The sequence below is a fragment of the Nylanderia fulva genome, unplaced genomic scaffold (genome assembly GCF_048542155.1).
Source record: "Nylanderia fulva isolate GAGA-0341 unplaced genomic scaffold, ASM4854215v1 Scaffold9, whole genome shotgun sequence".
Taxonomy (NCBI): domain Eukaryota; kingdom Metazoa; phylum Arthropoda; class Insecta; order Hymenoptera; family Formicidae; genus Nylanderia; species Nylanderia fulva.
In genome coordinates this window covers 5288570-5308623 of record NW_028191026.1, presented here as the reverse complement: position 1 = coordinate 5308623, position 20054 = coordinate 5288570, and the positions used below count along the sequence as shown (strand labels likewise).

The 20054-nt window shown below is 37.6% G+C and overlaps 5 protein-coding genes across 6 annotated transcripts; 2 read left to right on the top strand and 3 right to left on the bottom strand.

Annotated features, from left to right (window-relative positions):
* Positions 1-7: 7 nt before the first annotated feature.
* Positions 8-1880, bottom strand: Dpck (Dephospho-CoA kinase). The gene is made up of 3 exons (XM_029301592.2): positions 1657-1880; positions 1085-1376; positions 8-988 (listed from the first exon to the last, which is right to left on the bottom strand). Exons 1-3 carry the CDS (start codon positions 1766-1768, stop codon positions 685-687), a joined length of 708 nt encoding a protein of 235 aa, XP_029157425.1. The 5' UTR covers positions 1769-1880; the 3' UTR covers positions 8-684.
* A 1157-nt stretch (positions 1881-3037) lies between these two features.
* Positions 3038-5731, bottom strand: LOC114929922 (TD and POZ domain-containing protein 4-like). 2 transcript variants are annotated; one of them, XM_029301638.2, is made up of 3 exons: positions 5319-5731; positions 4995-5112; positions 3038-4712 (listed from the first exon to the last, which is right to left on the bottom strand). In XM_029301638.2, the coding sequence occupies exon 3, from the start codon at positions 4699-4701 to the stop codon at positions 3637-3639; it is 1065 nt and encodes a 354-aa protein (XP_029157471.2). In that variant the 5' UTR covers positions 4702-4712; positions 4995-5112; positions 5319-5731; the 3' UTR covers positions 3038-3636. The 2 variants fall into 2 exon arrangements, with proteins under 2 accessions (XP_029157471.2, XP_029157470.2); XM_029301637.2 differs by lacking the exon at positions 4995-5112 and having other exon boundaries at positions 5319-5729.
* A 443-nt stretch (positions 5732-6174) lies between these two features.
* On the top strand, positions 6175-13567 carry rictor (rapamycin-insensitive companion of Tor). The gene is made up of 9 exons (XM_029301621.2): positions 6175-6746; positions 6823-6867; positions 7348-7504; positions 7631-10885; positions 11328-11457; positions 11565-11932; positions 12440-12542; positions 12625-12732; positions 13065-13567. The coding sequence occupies exons 1-9, from the start codon at positions 6686-6688 to the stop codon at positions 13461-13463; spliced, it is 4626 nt and encodes a 1541-aa protein (XP_029157454.1). The 5' UTR covers positions 6175-6685; the 3' UTR covers positions 13464-13567.
* Positions 13568-14073: 506 nt separating this feature from the next.
* On the top strand, positions 14074-15574 carry EMC4 (ER membrane protein complex subunit 4). The gene is made up of 3 exons (XM_029301581.2): positions 14074-14288; positions 14652-14923; positions 15239-15574. The coding sequence occupies exons 1-3, from the start codon at positions 14221-14223 to the stop codon at positions 15430-15432; spliced, it is 534 nt and encodes a 177-aa protein (XP_029157414.1). The 5' UTR covers positions 14074-14220; the 3' UTR covers positions 15433-15574.
* A 1133-nt stretch (positions 15575-16707) lies between these two features.
* Positions 16708-19860, bottom strand: Maf1 (repressor of RNA polymerase III transcription Maf1). Its single transcript, XM_029301761.2, has 5 exons — positions 18325-19860; positions 18105-18254; positions 17649-17936; positions 17400-17519; positions 16708-17317 (listed from the first exon to the last, which is right to left on the bottom strand). Exons 1-5 carry the CDS (start codon positions 18405-18407, stop codon positions 17245-17247), a joined length of 714 nt encoding a protein of 237 aa, XP_029157594.1. The 5' UTR covers positions 18408-19860; the 3' UTR covers positions 16708-17244.
* Positions 19861-20054: the final 194 nt, after the last annotated feature.

Here is a 20054-nt window from a genome sequence, read left to right as displayed (position 1 = left end):
GGATATGTTTTTCTTTGTACTATTGTATTATATATTTTTATAATCGTAGCCATTTTACTTTTTATACATTTATCACTGAATAACATTTTATATTCTGTTTAATAAATGCGGCGACTAATCACACAAGACATTCATATGAATCCATCCACACGTTTTCAATATAAATGATAAAAAGGATTACACTTTACAGTGTTCATGCCATCATAATTTGATGTAACACTTACAACACAGAGTTAATTTAATTTCATTATAAACATTGCATTATTTTTCTTTCCTTTTTCATTAGATTGCATGGTGATGTAATGTTAAATTTTTTTTTCATTGGACATTATATATCTTCATATGCATATATGAGACAATTTTGTACATCTCTTTGTCTTTATTAAATATAGCACATAAACAACTAGAAGAGTTATTCTTTGTATATAAATTGAATTATTTGTATATAATCACAAGAAAACTTTTTCTTTTATACATCAAGTAAAAATTTATCTTTGTACATAACACCAACTTAATTTAATAAGTGATTGCACTTTGTAAATCAATGTTTTGATCTATTCTTTTTTTGTCAACCTTGCTGTATACATTTAACTGAACATATACTCGCTTTTATCATGCAACTACAATTTACAATGGAACAAACGTTTATTCGTTTAAACCGATTGATTGTAATGGAAAATAATTTTATATTGCAGAGGATAAAGATCTGGAGCTTCTGTTCCTAAACCAATACGCGCCAGCCAACAATATGGTACAACAAAAACCGAGTAGAAAGCGTAATTTCCAGTGATGCTTAGAGTATTTTAATACATTAATCACTTTTATCGTTTGTTCCCTAGTATCGCTCATATTACCCGAATTTTCAATTACGAAATTTGCCATCTCTGCTTTCTTTTCCAAGGACATTTGCGCGGCTATTCGTAGTTTTGCCTTAGCTTCTGTAAATCCACTGCGCTCTATTAAACGTTGTAACTGCAGTTCCTCTTCGCTGAAAGTTCAAAGTTATAAAAACAAAGAAAAACCAAAATTCGTTTTGCGTATTCAACTCAATTTGAAATATTGACATGATGAAATATGTACATACCATGTAACAACTATAATTTTGTGCAAGTAATTTAACATATGTCCTGTTTCAAAAAGCAATGGCAGGTCCATGACTATAAATGGATAGCCTTGTAGAAAGTATTTAACGGTTTGCCAGTAAATCTCCTTATATATATCAGGATGCGTAATGGCATTTAGTTTCTTTCTCTTTTCAACATCGTTAAATATCAAATCACCAAGTTTCGTTCTGTCCAAGTATTTGTTATCCAAAAACACATCCGGACCAAATTCTTTTTGTATCTTGCACCACGCTGGCTTTCCTGGTTCGACAACTGTAATTAGATATAAACAAATATATTGCTTTTTGCTATTAAATGTATCTCTTGAACAATTATTAAATATGTATGATTTATATTAACAAAATATATGAAATTAAACAAAAAAAAGTATAATACTGTTAATGCTACTAATTAAATTGTTTCATGAAGAGAATTAAAAAAAAAAATAATAATAAAATAAAATAAAATAAAATGTCATTAGAAGCTTAAAATATGTATATATATATATTTTTTTTAAATAGTAATTGCAGAGTCAAGCAGTGCATATTCTAACCTTTTCGTGCAATTAAATCGGCATCTATAACAGGAATGCCGTGCTCCCGAAAAATAGCAGCGACCGAACTCTTTCCGGTAGCAATACCGCCTGTCAGCCCAACCAGAAACATCTCGAAGAATGCACGTTTTACAGGATAAATATAAACAAATAAGTGATCAGCTACTCATTACCGGAATAAGCATTTTCCTCATGAGGCGAAGGGGTGGTTCGAAAATTGTTTTCATCGAAGTAGAGTACGTTTGACTGACCAATTGAAACAAAGAGACTTTCGCTCCTTTCATCCTGATTGGTCAATCGAATTATTCCGTTCCGACGATGGAGATTTTCGAACTTAACCCAGCATGGACAGAAGAAAAAATGACTACACAATATTTGTGTGTCGAAGAGACCTAATTTTATTTAAAATAAAACAGTATATTTTCTCTGTAAATAATTGGAAAACGTAAAATTTATTTTTCATCTTGGAAAATAGCTTTTCTTTTTAAGAAAGATCGTCAAAAATAAAGTAAAAAATACCTAATAAAAGCGTTTAAATTTATTTTAAAAGTTTTTAATAAAAAAATTATTTTATTAATAAAATAAACTTTTTTAAAGTAAATTTAAAAAATATTCTATTGATTATAAAATGAATGTACTTCCCGAGAGAGCTTAATACTTTTAATCTCGTCTATTAAATTAGGAAAATCTGTCATTAATGCTATACAATCTAGATTATTTAAGATTTTCATAATATAATTTAATAAACTGTGTTGTAAATTCTTTCAAAAGTTGTCCATTATATGTACAGTCCTAGCATTAAACATTTTTTTCTGTAGCTATATTTTTAATAAGATATATTTCACATTTTAATTTAAGCTCTACTATTTCATATTTATTTGCAACTATGAAAAGTTCATAAATTATGTCAATTACTTCTATATTTATTTCTTTTATACTTATTTCTTCTACATTTTTAGATAAATGTCCTGTTTCTATAAAATGTACTAATTTTTTTAAGATATTATATCTTACGTCATATATATACTGTATTAGTCTGGCTTTCTGTTAAACCACAATCAAATATAACTTTAAATACTTTACTTTTTGAACCTAGTAAAAGCTTATTTACTTGAAACTTTTGTTTTTTATTTATTTCTAATGTAACAAATGAATTAGGTAGTATATCAGTAGGATTAAAAATATATGTGTCTGTTTGAGATAGCTTGAATGAATGGTTTATACTAGTGTTAGTCACGCAACTAAGAGTATGGAATTCGGAATGTATTGTGTCTCATCCTATAAATACTTATATTACAGAAGATGATTTATATACTCTCAACAATAATTATTCTATTTTTTTAATACTACTGGTGAAAAAATTTGCAAAATACAGGATATGTGTCATAAAACTAGTTTTATTTTTATTAAGATATGAAATAGATACCTCACATACAATGTTTCACTTTCTTGGGATATTAAACATGACGCACCCTGTATTTTGCAAATTTTTCCATCAGTAGTATTGAAAAAGAATAGAATAATGAGGAATCTATTAATAGATACTTTTTGCTATGTTTGCGTTATATCTGTTTAAAGCAAAACGTATAAGACAGCTTTTACTTCAAAAACTATATATTAGTATCAGAAATAAACTAAACTAAATAATTACCATGTATTATTGTAATTTAAATTTAAAAAGATTATTTATTTTGTATAATCATAAAATGTGTATTTTTTTCCAATTTGTACTGCATCTTTCTAAAGTAAAACTTAAAACGATTTTTATTATAAAAACTTTATATTTTAGTACCAAAAATATGCTAAACTAAATAAACCATATATTATTATAATGTGAATTAAAAAAATTTATTTTACATAATCATTAAATTGTAAACTTTCTATAAATACATATAATTAAATTTTATATATTTTAATTTTAATTCATAAGATTTCCATATATAACATTTTAAATTCCATATAACATTTTACATTATTAAATTATAAGACATTTGGCTTACAGATATAACAAAAGGTCTCACAAAATAGTGAAATATTTTCAATCTGATCCATCAACTTAGGATATTCTTTCATTAAAGCTATAAAAGCTGGGGTATTCACAATATTTTGTAAATATAATTTGATAAAATTTTTGGCACATGTCTGCAAAATTGTTCCATTATGTAAAAGTGCAATCTTTAAATATTCTACAACGTTCTCTATTGTTATAGTCCTAATTAAATGTCCTTCGCATTTTAATTTAAGATCATTTATCTCATATTTATTAGCTGTTATAAAGAGTTCATGTATTACATTTATATTAATCTCTTCTGGCTTTTCAGATAAATAACCAGTTTTTAAAAATAATAATAATTTCTCCAGGATGTCATGTCTCATATCAAATATATGTACTTCATTAGTTTGGCTTTCTTGTAGACCAGAGTCAAACATAGCTTTAAATACTTTACTTTTTGAACAAAGTAAAGATTTATTTACTTGAAAAGCGTGTTTTTCATCTATTATTAATGTAACAAATAAATTGGATTCTTCAGTAGAGCCAAAAATATTTGCATTTGTTGGAATAAGTGGCTCAAATGAATATTTCACACTATTGAAAATCATGCTAGCAAACATATGGAATTCAAACGATATTGAAAGTGTCCCATTAGGTAAATATTTTGTTTCATTTTCAATAAAATATGAACTAGATTTTTTATACAATAATATTTTATCTTTTCGGCACATTGAAAATTTCTTATGTTTAATTTCACAAATTTTTCCATTAATAGTATTTAAAATAACAGAATAAAAAATTTGAAGATAGGACCCGTTAAATCGTTTGGAAATACTTGAAAAATTGGGAATTGTGAGATAAAATTCCAACGTTCCCTGCTCAAGATCAGGTTGCATATGTAATATAAGATCATTATTTCCTGTGATAGTAGATAATTCTCTACCAAATTCATAAAATTTCAACAAATTTTCAATGCTCCATGTATAATAAAATGTTTCTTCTGTTAATTGTGTTTTACAATGGACAATATGATCTTTAACAATGGCGGACATCTTGATTAATGCTGCAAATAAAATTTATGTTTAATAATAGTCTTAGACAAATTAAGTATATCATAAAAAAATTTCATAAAACAAATTTTTATATATTTATTTATATATTATTTCAAATATTTTTTGAATAATGTGTAAAAATTCTAAATAATATCTTTACTCATTAATCTTTTACAATAATTGTATTATTTAATATTAATTATATTCTAAAGCGTAGTTTAATGCATAATTTTTTCATTATTTTTTTTTGGAATGGTTATAAAAATTATTATATTTCCTAACAACACACATACCCGAAAGATATTCCGAGAATGTTCGAATGTTCTCCAGATATACTTTGAATGTCTTTGGGAAATGTTGTGCTGTTAAGATTGTTTTGATGTAAACACTATGTTTTTTTTGTAATGCTCACTTGAAAACAATTAAAAAATTTGATATTAATTTTAAAGACTCAAAAAAATAAGATAAAATAATTTTCATGACAGAATTTGTTAAAAAAAAGAATATTTTTCATATATATTGTTTTAATATAAACATTATATCTCACACGAATAAAAAAACTACCCGATTTTTCGAAAAAATGATAAATGTCTAGAAGAAAGAAACATTTTACTTACAGATGATGCAGTTTATATAAGTGCGTACACACACAGATTAATATATTTTAGAAGAAATTTTGCACGCACACTACAAATACTTCTTTATTTTTATTGCAACAATGTTATTATATCAATTTATCAATTTCTTATCAGCTTATTTTGTTTTTTCTGTTGTTGCTGCTTAGACATTTTAGCTGAGAAACTCACTCAAAATGCTAAACGTGGCTTTCTTCTTCTTCAGAAAAATGAAAAACGTGGTTTCTGAATATTCCGAATAAACAACACAATCCTGAATTTTTATACAATAAACAATAGAAGAGGAAGATAAAATACCCCAATAGGCTGATTCTCAATAATCCTTTCGTTTAGTCCACATTCCCCAGAATTTTTGGTCCGGTTCATAAGTAATATTAAGATTCAAGAAATTGACCAGTCAGTTGAGTATTCTCCTCACACTTGACTGCGATTGGTCAATACAGGGTATCCCAGAATTTATAATAAAAAGAGGCATATTCCACAGGCCAAAAGAAGGTAAAATGTCAAAAATTTCGAAGCGTTTCTCAATGTAAAAATCATAATTAATAATAATTTTATTAATTTAATTTTATTTTATTAATAAAATTTTATTAATTATAATTATTTTATAATTATTATTGTATTAATTATAATTTTATTTTTTATTCTATTATCAATGTTAATTTTTTACAACGAAATTAAAACACACAAAGATATGAATTAAAATTCAAACATTCAATCGAAACCGGTCGTCTCATTGGTCGGACGCTCCGCGCGTCCAATCCCGCCAAACTCGACGCGCATGCGCGCGCATCTCTACGAGCCGCGCGCTCATCTAGTCCCACTCCGCATTCCCAGGCGCAGCGCGCCGCGCGTTCGCATCGCTTGCGTTTGCCACAGCCGGGCAAACGCGAAGCGCGAAATCGGATTGCGGCGAGAGATCCCCGTCTTTTCGTCCTCGCTCTCGGTTTTTTCCCCGGTGAGTCGCGATCGCCGGATCCGTTTGGCCGCGGATCAGCTGTTCGGCGAGCTGTCACGTTTCCGTAGACGAGGCGCGATTCCTTCGTCCTCGGTCTCTCGCGCGATACTCCTGCTCCAGGAAACCAGGATCGGGACGAATATTATACGCGATTCTTCGTAGACGGACGGACACTATATATACCTGATGCTTCCTTCGCTCGGTGCTCCCGCTCGCGGCGGAGAATGACATATCGCGACGCGCGAGTGGTGACGCGCGAGGATCGTCGCGTACGCACCGGGAGGCGGAGCGACGCGATTACGACAGTTAAGGGATAAAGAGAGAGAAAAACAAATATATATATATACGGCGGAAGAGAGAGAGGATCTGGGGGAAGAGGATCAGCTGGACAATGGCAATCTCGGCCTGGATGATATGGGCTAGGAGTTCACGCACCGGCCGATCTCATCGAAGTGCGTGTAATTTAAGAGTTGAACATGATTATATGCGAATCGTCACGTTTTCTCACGTCTGTCTTTCTGTTTGCAGACCGTCAGGATGCCGAGGACTGCATTCAGCTCGATCTGTCAAGAGGTTAGTAACCTAACCTAGCTGTCATCGAGGATTTCTCTCTCCCTCCTTGTCTTCTCTTCTTTCCTCCTCTTCTTCCTCTTCTGCTTCTGTCAGCGCCGTCGATGATGCTGGTCTACTCTCTTCTGTGTTTATTTACCTCTCACCTGGTGGACGCAATATTGTGCAATCCTTGATTCCCGCCCCGAAAAATGCGCAGATAGCTTTCAACGACGTCGAATGATACTGATCTGTTGCCATTCGAGAGTTGGAAGAGTAATCCTTGTACAGCTTTATTTAAAATTCGAGGAATGATGAAAGCACTTAGGAGCGTACGATAAAGTTTTCATCGTAGGACTGAGTCTGCGTGTAAAAGAGAGAATATCTCTTCTCGATGCCATCATTTTAATTATTAATTTTTACTTGCCTGTGAGATATATTTTATACCTTTTTCTTATAAAATATTTTCTGAATTATTGGAAGAGTAATGAATTTATTTTGTAGGCTTGAAGGAGAATGTCAAGGAGGTGCTGTCAAATCTTTGCCAGCGTCACAATGTTCCAAGCGTAAAGAAGCTAGCGTATCTTAATGCTATTGTTAAATTGATTAGCGAAACTGATTCCCAGGATTATGGATACTCTGCGGAAGATCTGTTCTGTTGGTGAGAATCGCTAATAACATATCTATTATATCTAATTAGCAAACAAATTATATCGATACATGAGAAAAGAAGTTGCGGATTAAGATTATCCTCTTAATGATTCTTCCAAAATCACTCCTTTTTTAGCTTGCGTGTGGCACTGGTCCATGAAGCAACACAGGTGCGCGCTGCCGCCCTAAGGACGGTGCGTTACCTGCTGAAGAAGGAACAGGATGTCATTGCGATCAACAAGCTGCAATATCCTTACTTCGTGGCGCGTAGCATGGACGTTAATCTGCGCAACGAGATGGAGAGGATACAGGCTCTTCGTCTGGTCAGAAGAATCCTGCTGTTAGCCCCCAAGCATTTCAGTCCCGCACTAGCGAGATCTTTAGTCAGTTTAACCAACGGCGGGATAGAGGAGCGGGACCGCATATTCCGAGCGTTTCTAGCGACCCTATGCGAATTAGGTGTCCTGAACTCGAATCTACTGATAAGCTGCGGCGGCGTCGGCGCCCTGGCCAGGGCCGCGATGACAGGCCAGAGCGCCGCCGCGGTCGAATCCATCGTGGGAGTGCTTCTGCGGCTGCTGAACAACCCAGACACGCGCAGCAGCGTGTCTCTTCTATGCTTCGCCGCGCCCTACTGCGAGCTTCACTCCTCGAGCATGGAGAGAACCAAGGAGGAGCGCGAGCAGAGATTCGCCGCGAGCAAACTCGCCCTGCTCAGCATCCTTCGCTCGTACTCGGGCGTCCTTCACTTCTGCCGGCCAGACAATAATTCCGGTCTCAAGGCCATCGCGGATATCCTGTACGTGGAACAATTGGAGGTGCGCGGTGCCGTGTTGGAGTTATTATACGAGCTGCTGGACCTGCCCCTGCCCACGTGGACCGACGAGCCGGATGTCGCGTTGGCCGCGGTGGATCCCAGCCGATCCCGGGACTCGTGGAAGCTGTCCGAGGGCTTCGTCGCCGCCGAGGGAAAGTTCATCCTGCCGTCTCTGTCGTCGCACTGTCCCAACATTACGGAGATCCACTTGGCGCTGTTGGTGTACGTTCTCCTGGAATGCGGTCTCCATCGCGCCCTCGCGGAGACCATCGTCTCCAGCGACACCTTCATCTCGGTGCGCGCGGCGGTTCTTCTGGGAGCGTTGCTACATCTCGCGCACTCATTGCTACCGTCCGAGCTCTGCGACCTCACGCCGCCGTTGCCGAATCTATTGGAGCACGCTAGCGCGGGCAAGCATCAGGCGTTGGCGGCGGTGACGATCCTCGAGCGAATGCACACGATGATGCGACGTAGACCCACCCCGGCGAGCCTCTTCCTCGACCGGGTCCTCCAAGCCGGCACCTGGTTACGCCCGACTCTGCCGCGACGTCAACGACCGTCCGGCAGACACTGGCTGCGAATCGGTCGCGAATCACCGATTACCCCGTTGCTGAAGGACGCGCAGGTGCTGAGCTCGAAGGACGCCCTCGCATGGAACTGGCCGATAGTGCGGGCGATTCTGCGCTCGCGCGAAGATGCGACGCGAATCCTGCACGATTCCGATCAGCGGCTCTTCATGAAGCGGCTCGTGCGTTACTTCAAACCTTCCTGGAACGGTTACAGCAGGGTCGAGCTGGGGACGAACGCGACGTTGGCGCGCGAGGCGACCCTCGCCGGCTGCGACTTGTTGAACTGCCTGCTGGAGCTGCACGAGCCGGAGGGCGCGCGATTGCTCAACGAGCTGATCGGCGACGTCGCCGAGCAGATCGCCCACATTAGCACCGCCGAGTCCGCGCACGACTGTTTATTCTCCCCGCGTCAGATGTCCACCACGTGCTGCCAGAAGTACTTCCTCTTCCTCGGCCAGCTGAGCTACTCGGCGAAGGGCACGGTAGTGCTCAAGAGTTTCAACCTGTTGGAGAAGCTGCAGGATCTCGCGCTAGCCACCAATCACGACTGCTACGTCAAGCTGATCGTCTCCAGTTTGGATTACTCTCGGGACGGTCCTAACAGGAAGCTATTGAGCAAGATCATCTCCGAGGCGTCCTCCTGGAGTACACGTTTATACGCCACGCAGTTTCTACGACTGATTCTCCGCGCGAGGATGACGGACGCCGTGCGCTGGGCGATGTCCTTGCTGGTGGATCGATTGTCGGACAACTCCCCGGCTGTGGCGTTAGCCGCGTTGGAGACGTTGCACGAGGCCTGCAACGAGACGGAGTACTTGGAAGTGTTGCTCCAGCAAGGCGGACCGTCCCGCGACTGGGACAAGTGGCTGCAACATCTGGGTGACAAGGGTTACCTGCTGAAGATCCGGCTTTACTCCCTTCAGCAAGGCTTCGCGAGCCTCGCCGCGCCCTCCGAGGAGCTCGAGAAGTGGATCGGACCTGGTGGCTTCGCCGAGCGATACGTGGGCCTCGTGGAAGGCGAGATACACGACGCGCTGACGCGTCGGCAACGTGACGAGACCGGGAGTTATCAGAGGAGGACCACTAACGTGCCGATGGTGCCGCACGACATCTTCATACCTCCGCATCTGATCGGCCAGCTGGCGCAGCACGACCTCGGGATGCAATTGCTGTTACGTCGCAACGTGATTCAGCGATTCGCCCGGTTGCTGCAACGATTCAGACTGGAGTTCGGAGGTCGCGACTCGGAATCCAACTCGCGATGCGCCAGAACCAGTCGTCTAGCTGTTAACGTCACCGCCACGGCTGCCGCGGCTTCCGAAGACGTCGGCGTCGTCTCGGAGGAGTCCGGGACGGACGAGGCCGCGGAACAGTGCGGCCGCCTGGAGACCATCCTGGACTCCGAGACCTTGGAGAGCGAGCTGACCCGCGACACGGCGAGCCAACCCCGGACCGAGTCGCTGATGGAGATCCGTCGTAAGACCAGCATGGACGATTCTAGGCACACCACCCCGGAACGAAGCTGGAGGATGGAGACCGTGGAGTTGTCGCGCGACGATCACCTGCTGACCGGCCCGAACGGCGGCATTCTCAAGGTCAAGTCGGCTCTGTGGGCCCTCGGCCACGCGGGCACCTCTGTCGCCGGCGTCGAACACCTCAGTCACCTGGGTATCGTTGAGATGATCACGTCAATGGCGGAGACCTGTCCTTATTACTCGGTGCGGGCGACCGCGATGTACTCTCTGAGTCTGATCGGCACCACTCGCGCCGGCGCCGACGCGCTGATAGGTTTCAACTGGCCCTGCGTCAGACACCGACGCGGCGACAACTGGCCCGTGGTGCCGCCCTCCACTAGATATCCAGTTCCGAGTCCGATCCCTGTGCAGCGGCATCATCGCAGCCTCAGCGATGGAAAACCGGAACTGCCCGAGCCGATCGTGCGCCGAACCAGGAATCGGTCCGAGAGCGCGGCCACCGACCTCGAGGCACGGCGATATATTCTTCCGTGAGTAGATCATTGCAATTCATTTTTATTATTATAGTATGCAGGGTGCTCCATTTTAATTTATCACCCCTCAAGTGACTGAAGCAGAGAGCGGTCGCAAAGAAAAAGGTTTCAGGCAAAAGTTGTAGGGTTCAAAGAAGGTGACCTTGATCTTGACCTTGTGGGCCAAATTTGAAGGTCATTTGAAGGTTAATATAAAAATGTTAAATTACAATTCCTATTTCTCATTACATATTCTCTTGTAGCTCATCTTAAGAGCTACAAGAATATGTTGAGAAATAGGAATTTTAATTGCCTGAAACATTTTGCTCCCTGCAAAGTTACGAGAGGTGATAGATTAATATATTATGGGACTGTACAATAATAATATATAACAATACATAAATAATATAGATAATATATTGTACATATATAATTCTAATTCATTTTTTCGTCTTTTTAGAGAAAGAGGCGAAACTCCAAGTCCGGTTTCGAGTATACAAAGACTTAGCCAACAAGATGCTGAAGGATACGCGCGATTACGTAGTTTGCAACGTCATCGTAGACCGAGTTATTCTCAAAGTAGTTTAGAAGTATGTGAATTATACTCAAGATTCCTCTTCGGAAAAATACTAAACTTCATTATTTAACAACGTTCTTGAATAATGCACAAAAATACATTGAGTTTTCGTCTTCGCAGATGTACAGTTTAGACGGTCGCCTTTCGTTGCAAAGCTTATCGGAGTACGATTCATCCCGCAGTTGGATTGCGGAGAACACGGTCCTTACTCCGACCCCACCTCCCCCAGAGGACGACAACGAGAACATGTTCTACATGGGGATTTGCTTACCGAGAAGGCTGCTTGCGATCTTTCCCGAGCCTCCTCAGCCCTCGCAGCCGAGTATCCTCGAGGATATCGTCCGATCAGAATTAGAGATAACGGAGATCGACGAGGAATCCAACTCAGAGTATGACGTCGACAGCGAACACTGTCGTACGTGTCTCGTTTGCTATCACGGCAAGAGTGGCAAGGATGCCAGTATGGAGCAGGATGTTAAATTGCGAAAGTGAGAAACTATCTTCTACATCTTTTAATTTTCTTTTAATTACTCGTACATTGAAGTTGGAAAATATAGTTAGATGATACAAATAGCGAACATTGCTGATTGATTTGTTAATTTACATTAATGCCCCATGTATTGTATATCAATTTATTAATTAAAATTTTGAGAAATTGTAGCATTTTCGATTTATCTAAATTAAAATAAAATCTTTTCTGTGTGTATAATTTAATTAAATCACTACGAAAATGCTATAATTTTTCACATTTCTAATTAATAAATGAATATGCCTACATTAATATAAATGAATAAATATATAAATGTAAATCAAATGATAATTTAATACAAATAATTAATAAGTAATTGAATAAATTAATAAAGCAATCATTGTATATTTGTATTATAGTTATAGTTTGCCCAATTATATAACAACATTTTCCAATTTGACTATACAAACTAAAGGCTTGAACAAATTAAAATTTATTCTATATTATTTTGTTATGTTGCATGTAGAGAAATACTTAGGCATACTCAACGGCTTGCGAATCCCGTATGGTATCGTCTTAGTCGTCAATCGTTACTTAGACTGAGGCAGCGGTATCCTGAAAAGTTTCAGGTAATGATTTGCAGCTCCATAATTATACACTAATTATGGATAATTTATACAAGTTTGTGTCATATGTTTTTTCTTTTCACAGGATACCTGTTTATTTTCGGATGTAGCCGCCCGCCTAAATAGCGGAACGTACAGAATGCCAGCACGGCGATTTTTGCAAGAATTGTTTCTGGATTCGCCATTTGACGCAGTAAGTTCCACAATATAAATACTTCTGTTATCAACACTCGTGATTCTTATGATGTTAGCGTCTGCACCAGCGTTATTTTACAGTCGGTAGTGTAATATATAATCATAATCTATGAGATTTAGAAAAGAAAAGAAAACACTCAGATGAAGTCATACAGCCACCACAGAGAATTCTCTATCTTATAACGTATTCATATAATAGTTAACATTGTGTATTTAACTATTAACTTGACCAATTTGTATATCAAACTACTTAATCAATTTATATATAGAAACTTAATAATAATTTCAATTGTAATATTATTTAAAACAATTTAAAATTTGATTATGCAGCTCTACGTCGAACCAATCAACATTCTGAAGATACCGATTAATACGGAGGAGAATCCTTTAAAATCACCTGTTCCTAGCTCCGAGGCTAGCCCTCGGCAGCAATCTGCCAGTCCTGCGGAGGGCAAGATTAACGGAAGACTTACTTTGACTGAGATACAAACTGCGCAGCTGGCTTCGGTCGCCGAAGAAGGCTCCTCGGCCGGCAGCGAGTCGTGCAATATAGCGCATCCGTGTAAGAAGAAGTCCCAGGAGATCGCACGGTCGATGCAGGAACGGCGCAGCGATGAGAAGATCATCGCCGAGATCCTAAAGCCAGAAGAACGGATACGCTTGTCAAAGAGTTCCGATAGGTCGTTAAAAGTATCAGGTACAAACACTGCCATCAGCCTTGATTCGTAGTTTTTGAACTTTCGATCACTACTGTGTGTACATATTTTGTATTAAAATAATATTAATGTATAAAAATAAATTATACACACACTGCCGGAAAAATTAGAGACATACATACTATTCTTATAAATGTATATATACTTCAATGTTTCCTTATCCGGAATAATTTATTAATCAGCAATTGCTAATTTATATATGTTAATTTTTATGTTTATAACAGATGTTTCACTTCTTCCCTATTATTTTTTAATGCCAATTATTTTTTTAGTAAAAAAAGTGATAAAAATAGATATACTTCTTTTGTAATATTTATACATATATATATGTATATGTAATATATACATATATATATGCATATATAATACACAAATTATAATTATTAAATATTGTGTGTATCAAGAAGAGAAAACAGGATAAAAAACACCAATTTAAACAATTAATGTCTATATATTTTACACGCGAAACCCTTTTTTAGTTTTTATAACAATATATAAAATATTTAATTCTCGCTTTGACATATATGTATAAATTATCGATAAATGAAAATTCTATATTATTGACATAGTTCGTCCGCTTTTTAAATTCACGGATTTATCGTTAGTTGTCGCGACGATCGCCAACTAGGAGTTTCTGGTTTCTGTTTGTGTTTCGAACGTCGCCGATCATTCGCGTCATCGTATCTGTCGTCTGTCGTGTCGCATCCTCCATAATTATTTCCTCCAGGGAGTAGACGATCCGCGAATTTGTAGGAACGAGAATTATCTCGATGACGATGACTGCGAGTTCCAAGCAAGGCTCCAAGCGATCGAAATGGGCTCTAGACTTCGCCCACAAGTATGTAACCTAATTTGACATTTGAGAGAGACACGTGTCAAAAAAAAAATATTTCGCCAGCGACGAATTAATTAACCATTCGCATATTTTTATTTCAGAAAATGCATCTAAAGAAATATATAGAAGTCTTTGCCTCTTTTCATTTATCTATTTTATTTTAGAAAGTCAGAACCTGTGTTAAAGCTTTTGTTTTTTTACACTTTCTTATGATTTTTCAATTTCTCTCATCAAACTCTTGAGATCATTATTTTAAGTATTTCAGAAAATGCATCTGAGGAAATATGTAGAAATCTCTGCCTCTCTTCATCTGTGTTTTATTTTAGGAAGTCAGAACCTGTGTTAAAACTTTTTTGTTCTTTACAGGACAAAACAGGATAAGAGCGTGGAGATCCCATCTCCACCAGGATACACGCCTACCGGTTCTCTCTTTCACAATGTGGAGTACATGAGAGAGTCAGACTCCAATCATCTCATAATAAAGAAGTCCTGGGACTTGGCCTTGGGACCCCTTAAACAAGTGCCCATGAATCTGTTCATCATGTACATGGCTGGCAGCTCAATTTCGATTTTTCCCATCATGATGGTCGGGATGCTCATCATCAGGCCAGTCAAGGCATTATTCACTCTGCAGCAGAGTAAGTAATCCTTGAAATCATACATACACACTCTCCGCAAGTTTGGAAACACCTTACATTTTACAGTTAAACAATCGCATGGCAGTAATCTGCAGATTTTTTGATAAATTGTAAGATATTTAAATAACATTTTTATTTTGTCATCAATCTATATAGACGTTAATTGTTTTTTATCCTGTTTTCTCTTCTTGATACAATATATAATAATTATAATTGTATAATTATAAAATGTAAGGTGTTTCCAAATTTGTGGAGGTACTGTAGATAGTGGAAACATTGCTCGCAATATAAACTCGCTCTGTTTCCTCTGCTCAGCATTCAAAGTGATCGAGGGAACGCACGCGTTCGGACAAAAGTTCGTGTACTTCTTAGGACAGTTAGTGAATATCGCGTTAGCTTTGTACAAGTGTCAATCGATGGGTCTATTACCGACACACGCGTCCGACTGGCTAGCGTTTGTGGAACCGCAGACGAGGGTGGAATACTCCGGTGGAGGTTTTATGTATTGATAGGAAAGATGCAATCAGTTGATGTTGTGAGTACTCGATATACGCGTTCTACCAACCCAATCGTGAATTTAGCTAAGTTATATTGTGCGCGTGTCGCATTTAAATATTGTTTATTAAATAAAATAAAAGTATGGAAAAATAAGTGGCTGTCTCTTTGTGTACATAATATGAATACATATATATATTTACAAATGTAGCAATATTTCTTGGAAAGATATAGTTAAATTACATCGCAGTTACATTTACATCGTTTATATAATATACATCTTCTCTTTTGATATTGGAAGTAATTACATTTAGGAGAAATGGACTACAAGCTATGCTATGGCTTCTTTTTATGATCGTCTAGAAACTCGAGTGCTCTTTGATATAGTTTTGCTGGCTCATCCACGCGTGGTACCTATATAGCATACAAAAAGCAAAGATCAACTTTGAAAAGTGCTTATCGTATCAATATTTTCGTATCACATGCATGAAAGAATGTATTGACAGCTGTTTATATATTCCATTGTAATTAAGTTGAGCAATCAATTATAAACCTTTTATCTTATCAGATGCATAACATACCTCATAGTTTTGTGCTATATATATGCCGGCGTACACTCCAATACTCAGACTGATCTGCAAATCATTATTATGCATTTAAAAAACTGCACGAGTCATCATATATGTATATGTCGACATACCAGAAATCGAAACATATTGAGCTTTCAAAATAGATTTAACCTAAGAATTTCGTTAAAGGAGAATTTCCTTTTCTCGTTATGTTTAGTGTTATGCCACTTGACATTCAGTAAAAGTACATTCTGATGAAATATAAATATACATGCAGTCAAATTAGAACACGAATAATATACAATTGTGATAAGAGAACGGAGCAAATTTTAGCAGCTAGTTAGAGAATTGCTTGGTTATTTTGTAAAAGGAAATACGCAGTCTTTTGTAACTAGATCTAGTTTTTTCTTGACTGAATGTTACTCATTATAACGAGAAGATTGCGCACGTAATTCAATTTTTAAAAAATGTATTAATGTATTTTTTTTATTATTAACAATATCTTACTTTTGTTTATTATTAATGTATTTTTTTTTGTTTATTATTAACAATAAAAAGATTGAAACGAAGAGAAAATGAGAGAAAGAGAATATGTATTTACTCTCTTAATAAAGCTAATAATTTTAAAATTAAATAATATATAAAATTTGTTACATAAAGTTGCAGGTGGTGATTTAATTTTTTATGATTGAAAAATTGCTACAATTATGTATGTATATATATATATAACAGTGGATTTTATTATGCACACACATTTTGTTCTCAAAATATATGTTTACAATACATTATATCGAGAGTGATAACGTAATCACATTACAAAGAGCCAGAAGAGAGAATCTTTAGTTTGCTCTAATAAATTCATAAAATCTTTTCTTCACATAAAGAGATATATATATATATATATTTGTATATGTAAGAGATATATGAATCTTTATCTATCTTTTATAAAAAAAATTATTCTTTCTCATAAGAGATTTCGTTACAAAGTATTAAATATCAATATTATTTAATAAACTATGTGAAAGTATATGATGTTTAGCTTCTAAAAACTTTTGCAATAAAGTGACTTATTAATAAGTTTACAGAAATTCTAAACTCTTGCAATATTTCAAAGCGTTCTAACTTATTACAAAAATTATAATGGGTAGTAGATTCAAAGTTACGTAGAGTTGGGAATAAACGAGTACTCATTTGCCATTATACGTCTAAAGAAAATTATGAACTTGTATGGATTGCAACCATTTATATATGTTTGATTTAATAACAATCCTCGTCATCCTCATCCATTGCGAAGTCACTACCAACTCCGGAGTCTGTTACATAGAGAGGGCTGTGAAGTAAAATAAAAATGTGTTAAACGCGTACAAAGTAAAAAAGAAATTTTATTTTCTTCTAAAAGAGCATATACTTACTTTACTGCCCTGCACGTGAAAACTACAATACGTTTTAGTTTTTTATTGTGGAACAAGTAATTAAAGGACCACAAGCATCCATCTTCTCCAAATGGATCCGATGCAAAATCTGGATTATAACTGCAAAATGAATTCTTTTTTTAGTATACTCTCATTTAATTATTTTACATGTTTCATATAATCTATCTTATATAAATAATTTATTGCAGATCACAATCTTATACAGTAAAGCGATCATCGAATGTTTACCTATAGATATCACATTCCTTCAACACTATCTCTTCATCGATAGCCGTCCAAAGAGAATCATGCAATTCCCGATAATGATCATTCGCAGTGGCGCTGAGATTGCTTTGTACCGCGTTCTTTACGCACTGCAAACTCGGTTCTTTGCTAAACTCTTCGCTTTTGGCATCTGAGAAATCGTAATCTTGATTGAAAGTTGAATTTAACGTAGTGGTCAAATAAAACAATGTTCTTCTGTTGATAGTATCACACAGCGCAATTGCTCCCTCTTCGTCGCCGGAGACGCTACGACTGTAAAAAAAACATTGTATCAATGAGACTAAATCGTACAATGCATGATGTGGTTTTATTCAAAAGCAAACATAGTTCAGAGTAAGTTATCATATTGATTAAACAGAATATTGTAACTTTCTGTTTTGTTTGAGATTTATGACAGGCAGAGATATATTTGGAAGATACCTCAAGTATCCCTGAGCTGGAGAGGTACCCAGAAATGTCTGCGGCGGTGATAAAGCTTGCAAATCATGCGGAGTGACTCCCTCCTCCGAGTTAAATCGTTTGTACATCTGTTTATCATTGCCTGCCATTTTGCAAGAGTAACTTTCAATCCTGCAACAATAAAAATTGTATTGTAGATACCATCAAAATTGATTCAAGATAAGAAAGCTGTTGAGCTTACCTCGCAATTATCTTGCTATCTCCGGTCTTGATTGACAAGGCACTGTTTAAAGCTTCGAAGCGCGTATTCTCCAGCAACTTCATGATGACAGTAAGTCTCGATTTCTCTGATTATTCCAAACAACCGAGCCCTAGGCTGGAAATTGTTGCGTTTAATCCTCCTAGACCAGGTGTCAACCTGCCTCTTACAATGTTGACATTCCGTGATACTGAGAGAGGTCTCCTGTCAAGTTGCTCGCCGTCCAAGCGAATCTTGAATCGATTTTCCTCAGATTGTTGTCTCATCAATCGACCAAAGCTCTTCAGTACAGGCGAAACGTCAGAAAGCTTCTTCGACTTCGAAGACTTATCAGGTCGTTGGGCATCTCTTTTATGTGTATGAAGATTCCTTTCCTCTTCGAGTGCACGAGATTAATCGTCAACGTAGTGATCTCCCCGGCTTGTTTACTGTATTTGCACATTACAGATAGCTAATCAAGGATTTGAGGAAAGGTGATCGAGTTCTAGAACGGAGTTCCGTGAACGCGAAAGGGAGAGAAGGACGCCCAGGAGCGAGTCCTTGTAGACTTTTCGTTCAAAGGGAGCGAGAGAAACAGAACGCACGAAGATCCAACAAGAGGGAGCGAGACACGAAACGACGAGGGCAACAAACACAACGCAATGAACTCACAAGAGAGAGACAAAGGCGCTTCGCCTTTTTATTTTTTTTTACGATTATCGTCTCCGGCGAAGGTGGCCACGAAAACCCACACACGAACGAGGACTTTCGACGACGGGTTTCACCGATTTGCTCTCGGAGAGACGTAGAGATCCTCAGCGGGAGCAATGACAGATGGAGAGAGAGAAAGATAGAGAGAAGAGACACAATAACTTGGTGGGTAGCGTCCGCTACTGACGAAAACAATCCATAATCACGAACATTGTCGTCACTGTTGACGGAGTATCACGGTCACTGTCGAGATCTATTGAACGTCGCCTATTTAAGGTTTTCCTCGCACTCGACCTTCCTCGCGAGCTTCACCAATTTACCAAACTAATTGCGACTCGATGTCAGAGACGCGTTACTGCGCACGTAAACGTATACGTGTGTATTTATATACAGTTGTGTATGTGTGTACGTACGTGACAGAAATAGCGTCGCGAGAGCGCAAGCCTTATCGTCCCCTCTCTCTCTCTCTTTCTTTGTCTGTCCTTCTCGCACGTCCGCGCTTCAAGAAGCGTGCAGCCAATCGCGTGACGTCACGGTACGCATGTGTGCGTGACGCGTCCCTTGACGTGCGCGCGCGCATTGTGTGTGTGAAGCCGTGACCAGTGTTTTTCTCATCCCAAAACAGAAATATTGCGACTCCGTATTTAAAATGAGTCAGCTGTATATTCAAACTTCTTTGCACGAGGACGCAAATATAAAGTCGTCGAAAGCGTAATTGAATTTATTGAACTTCTTACTCCTTCATCTGTCACTTTCCCCATTTTGTGGAATTTTCAAATTTATGTATAATAGAATTTTTTAATGCATATATAAATTGATTTACTATACACACACACACACATACATGCATACACACACAACACACACATGTATATATATATATATAGAGAGAGAGGGGGGGGCAGGAAAGAATGCACAAATATAAAAAGTAATTAATCAATAATGCGGCAAACTTGATAACAAATGAGATATTTTTTCAGAAATTTCCTCTTGAGATTATTTCGAAATATTATCACGTATAT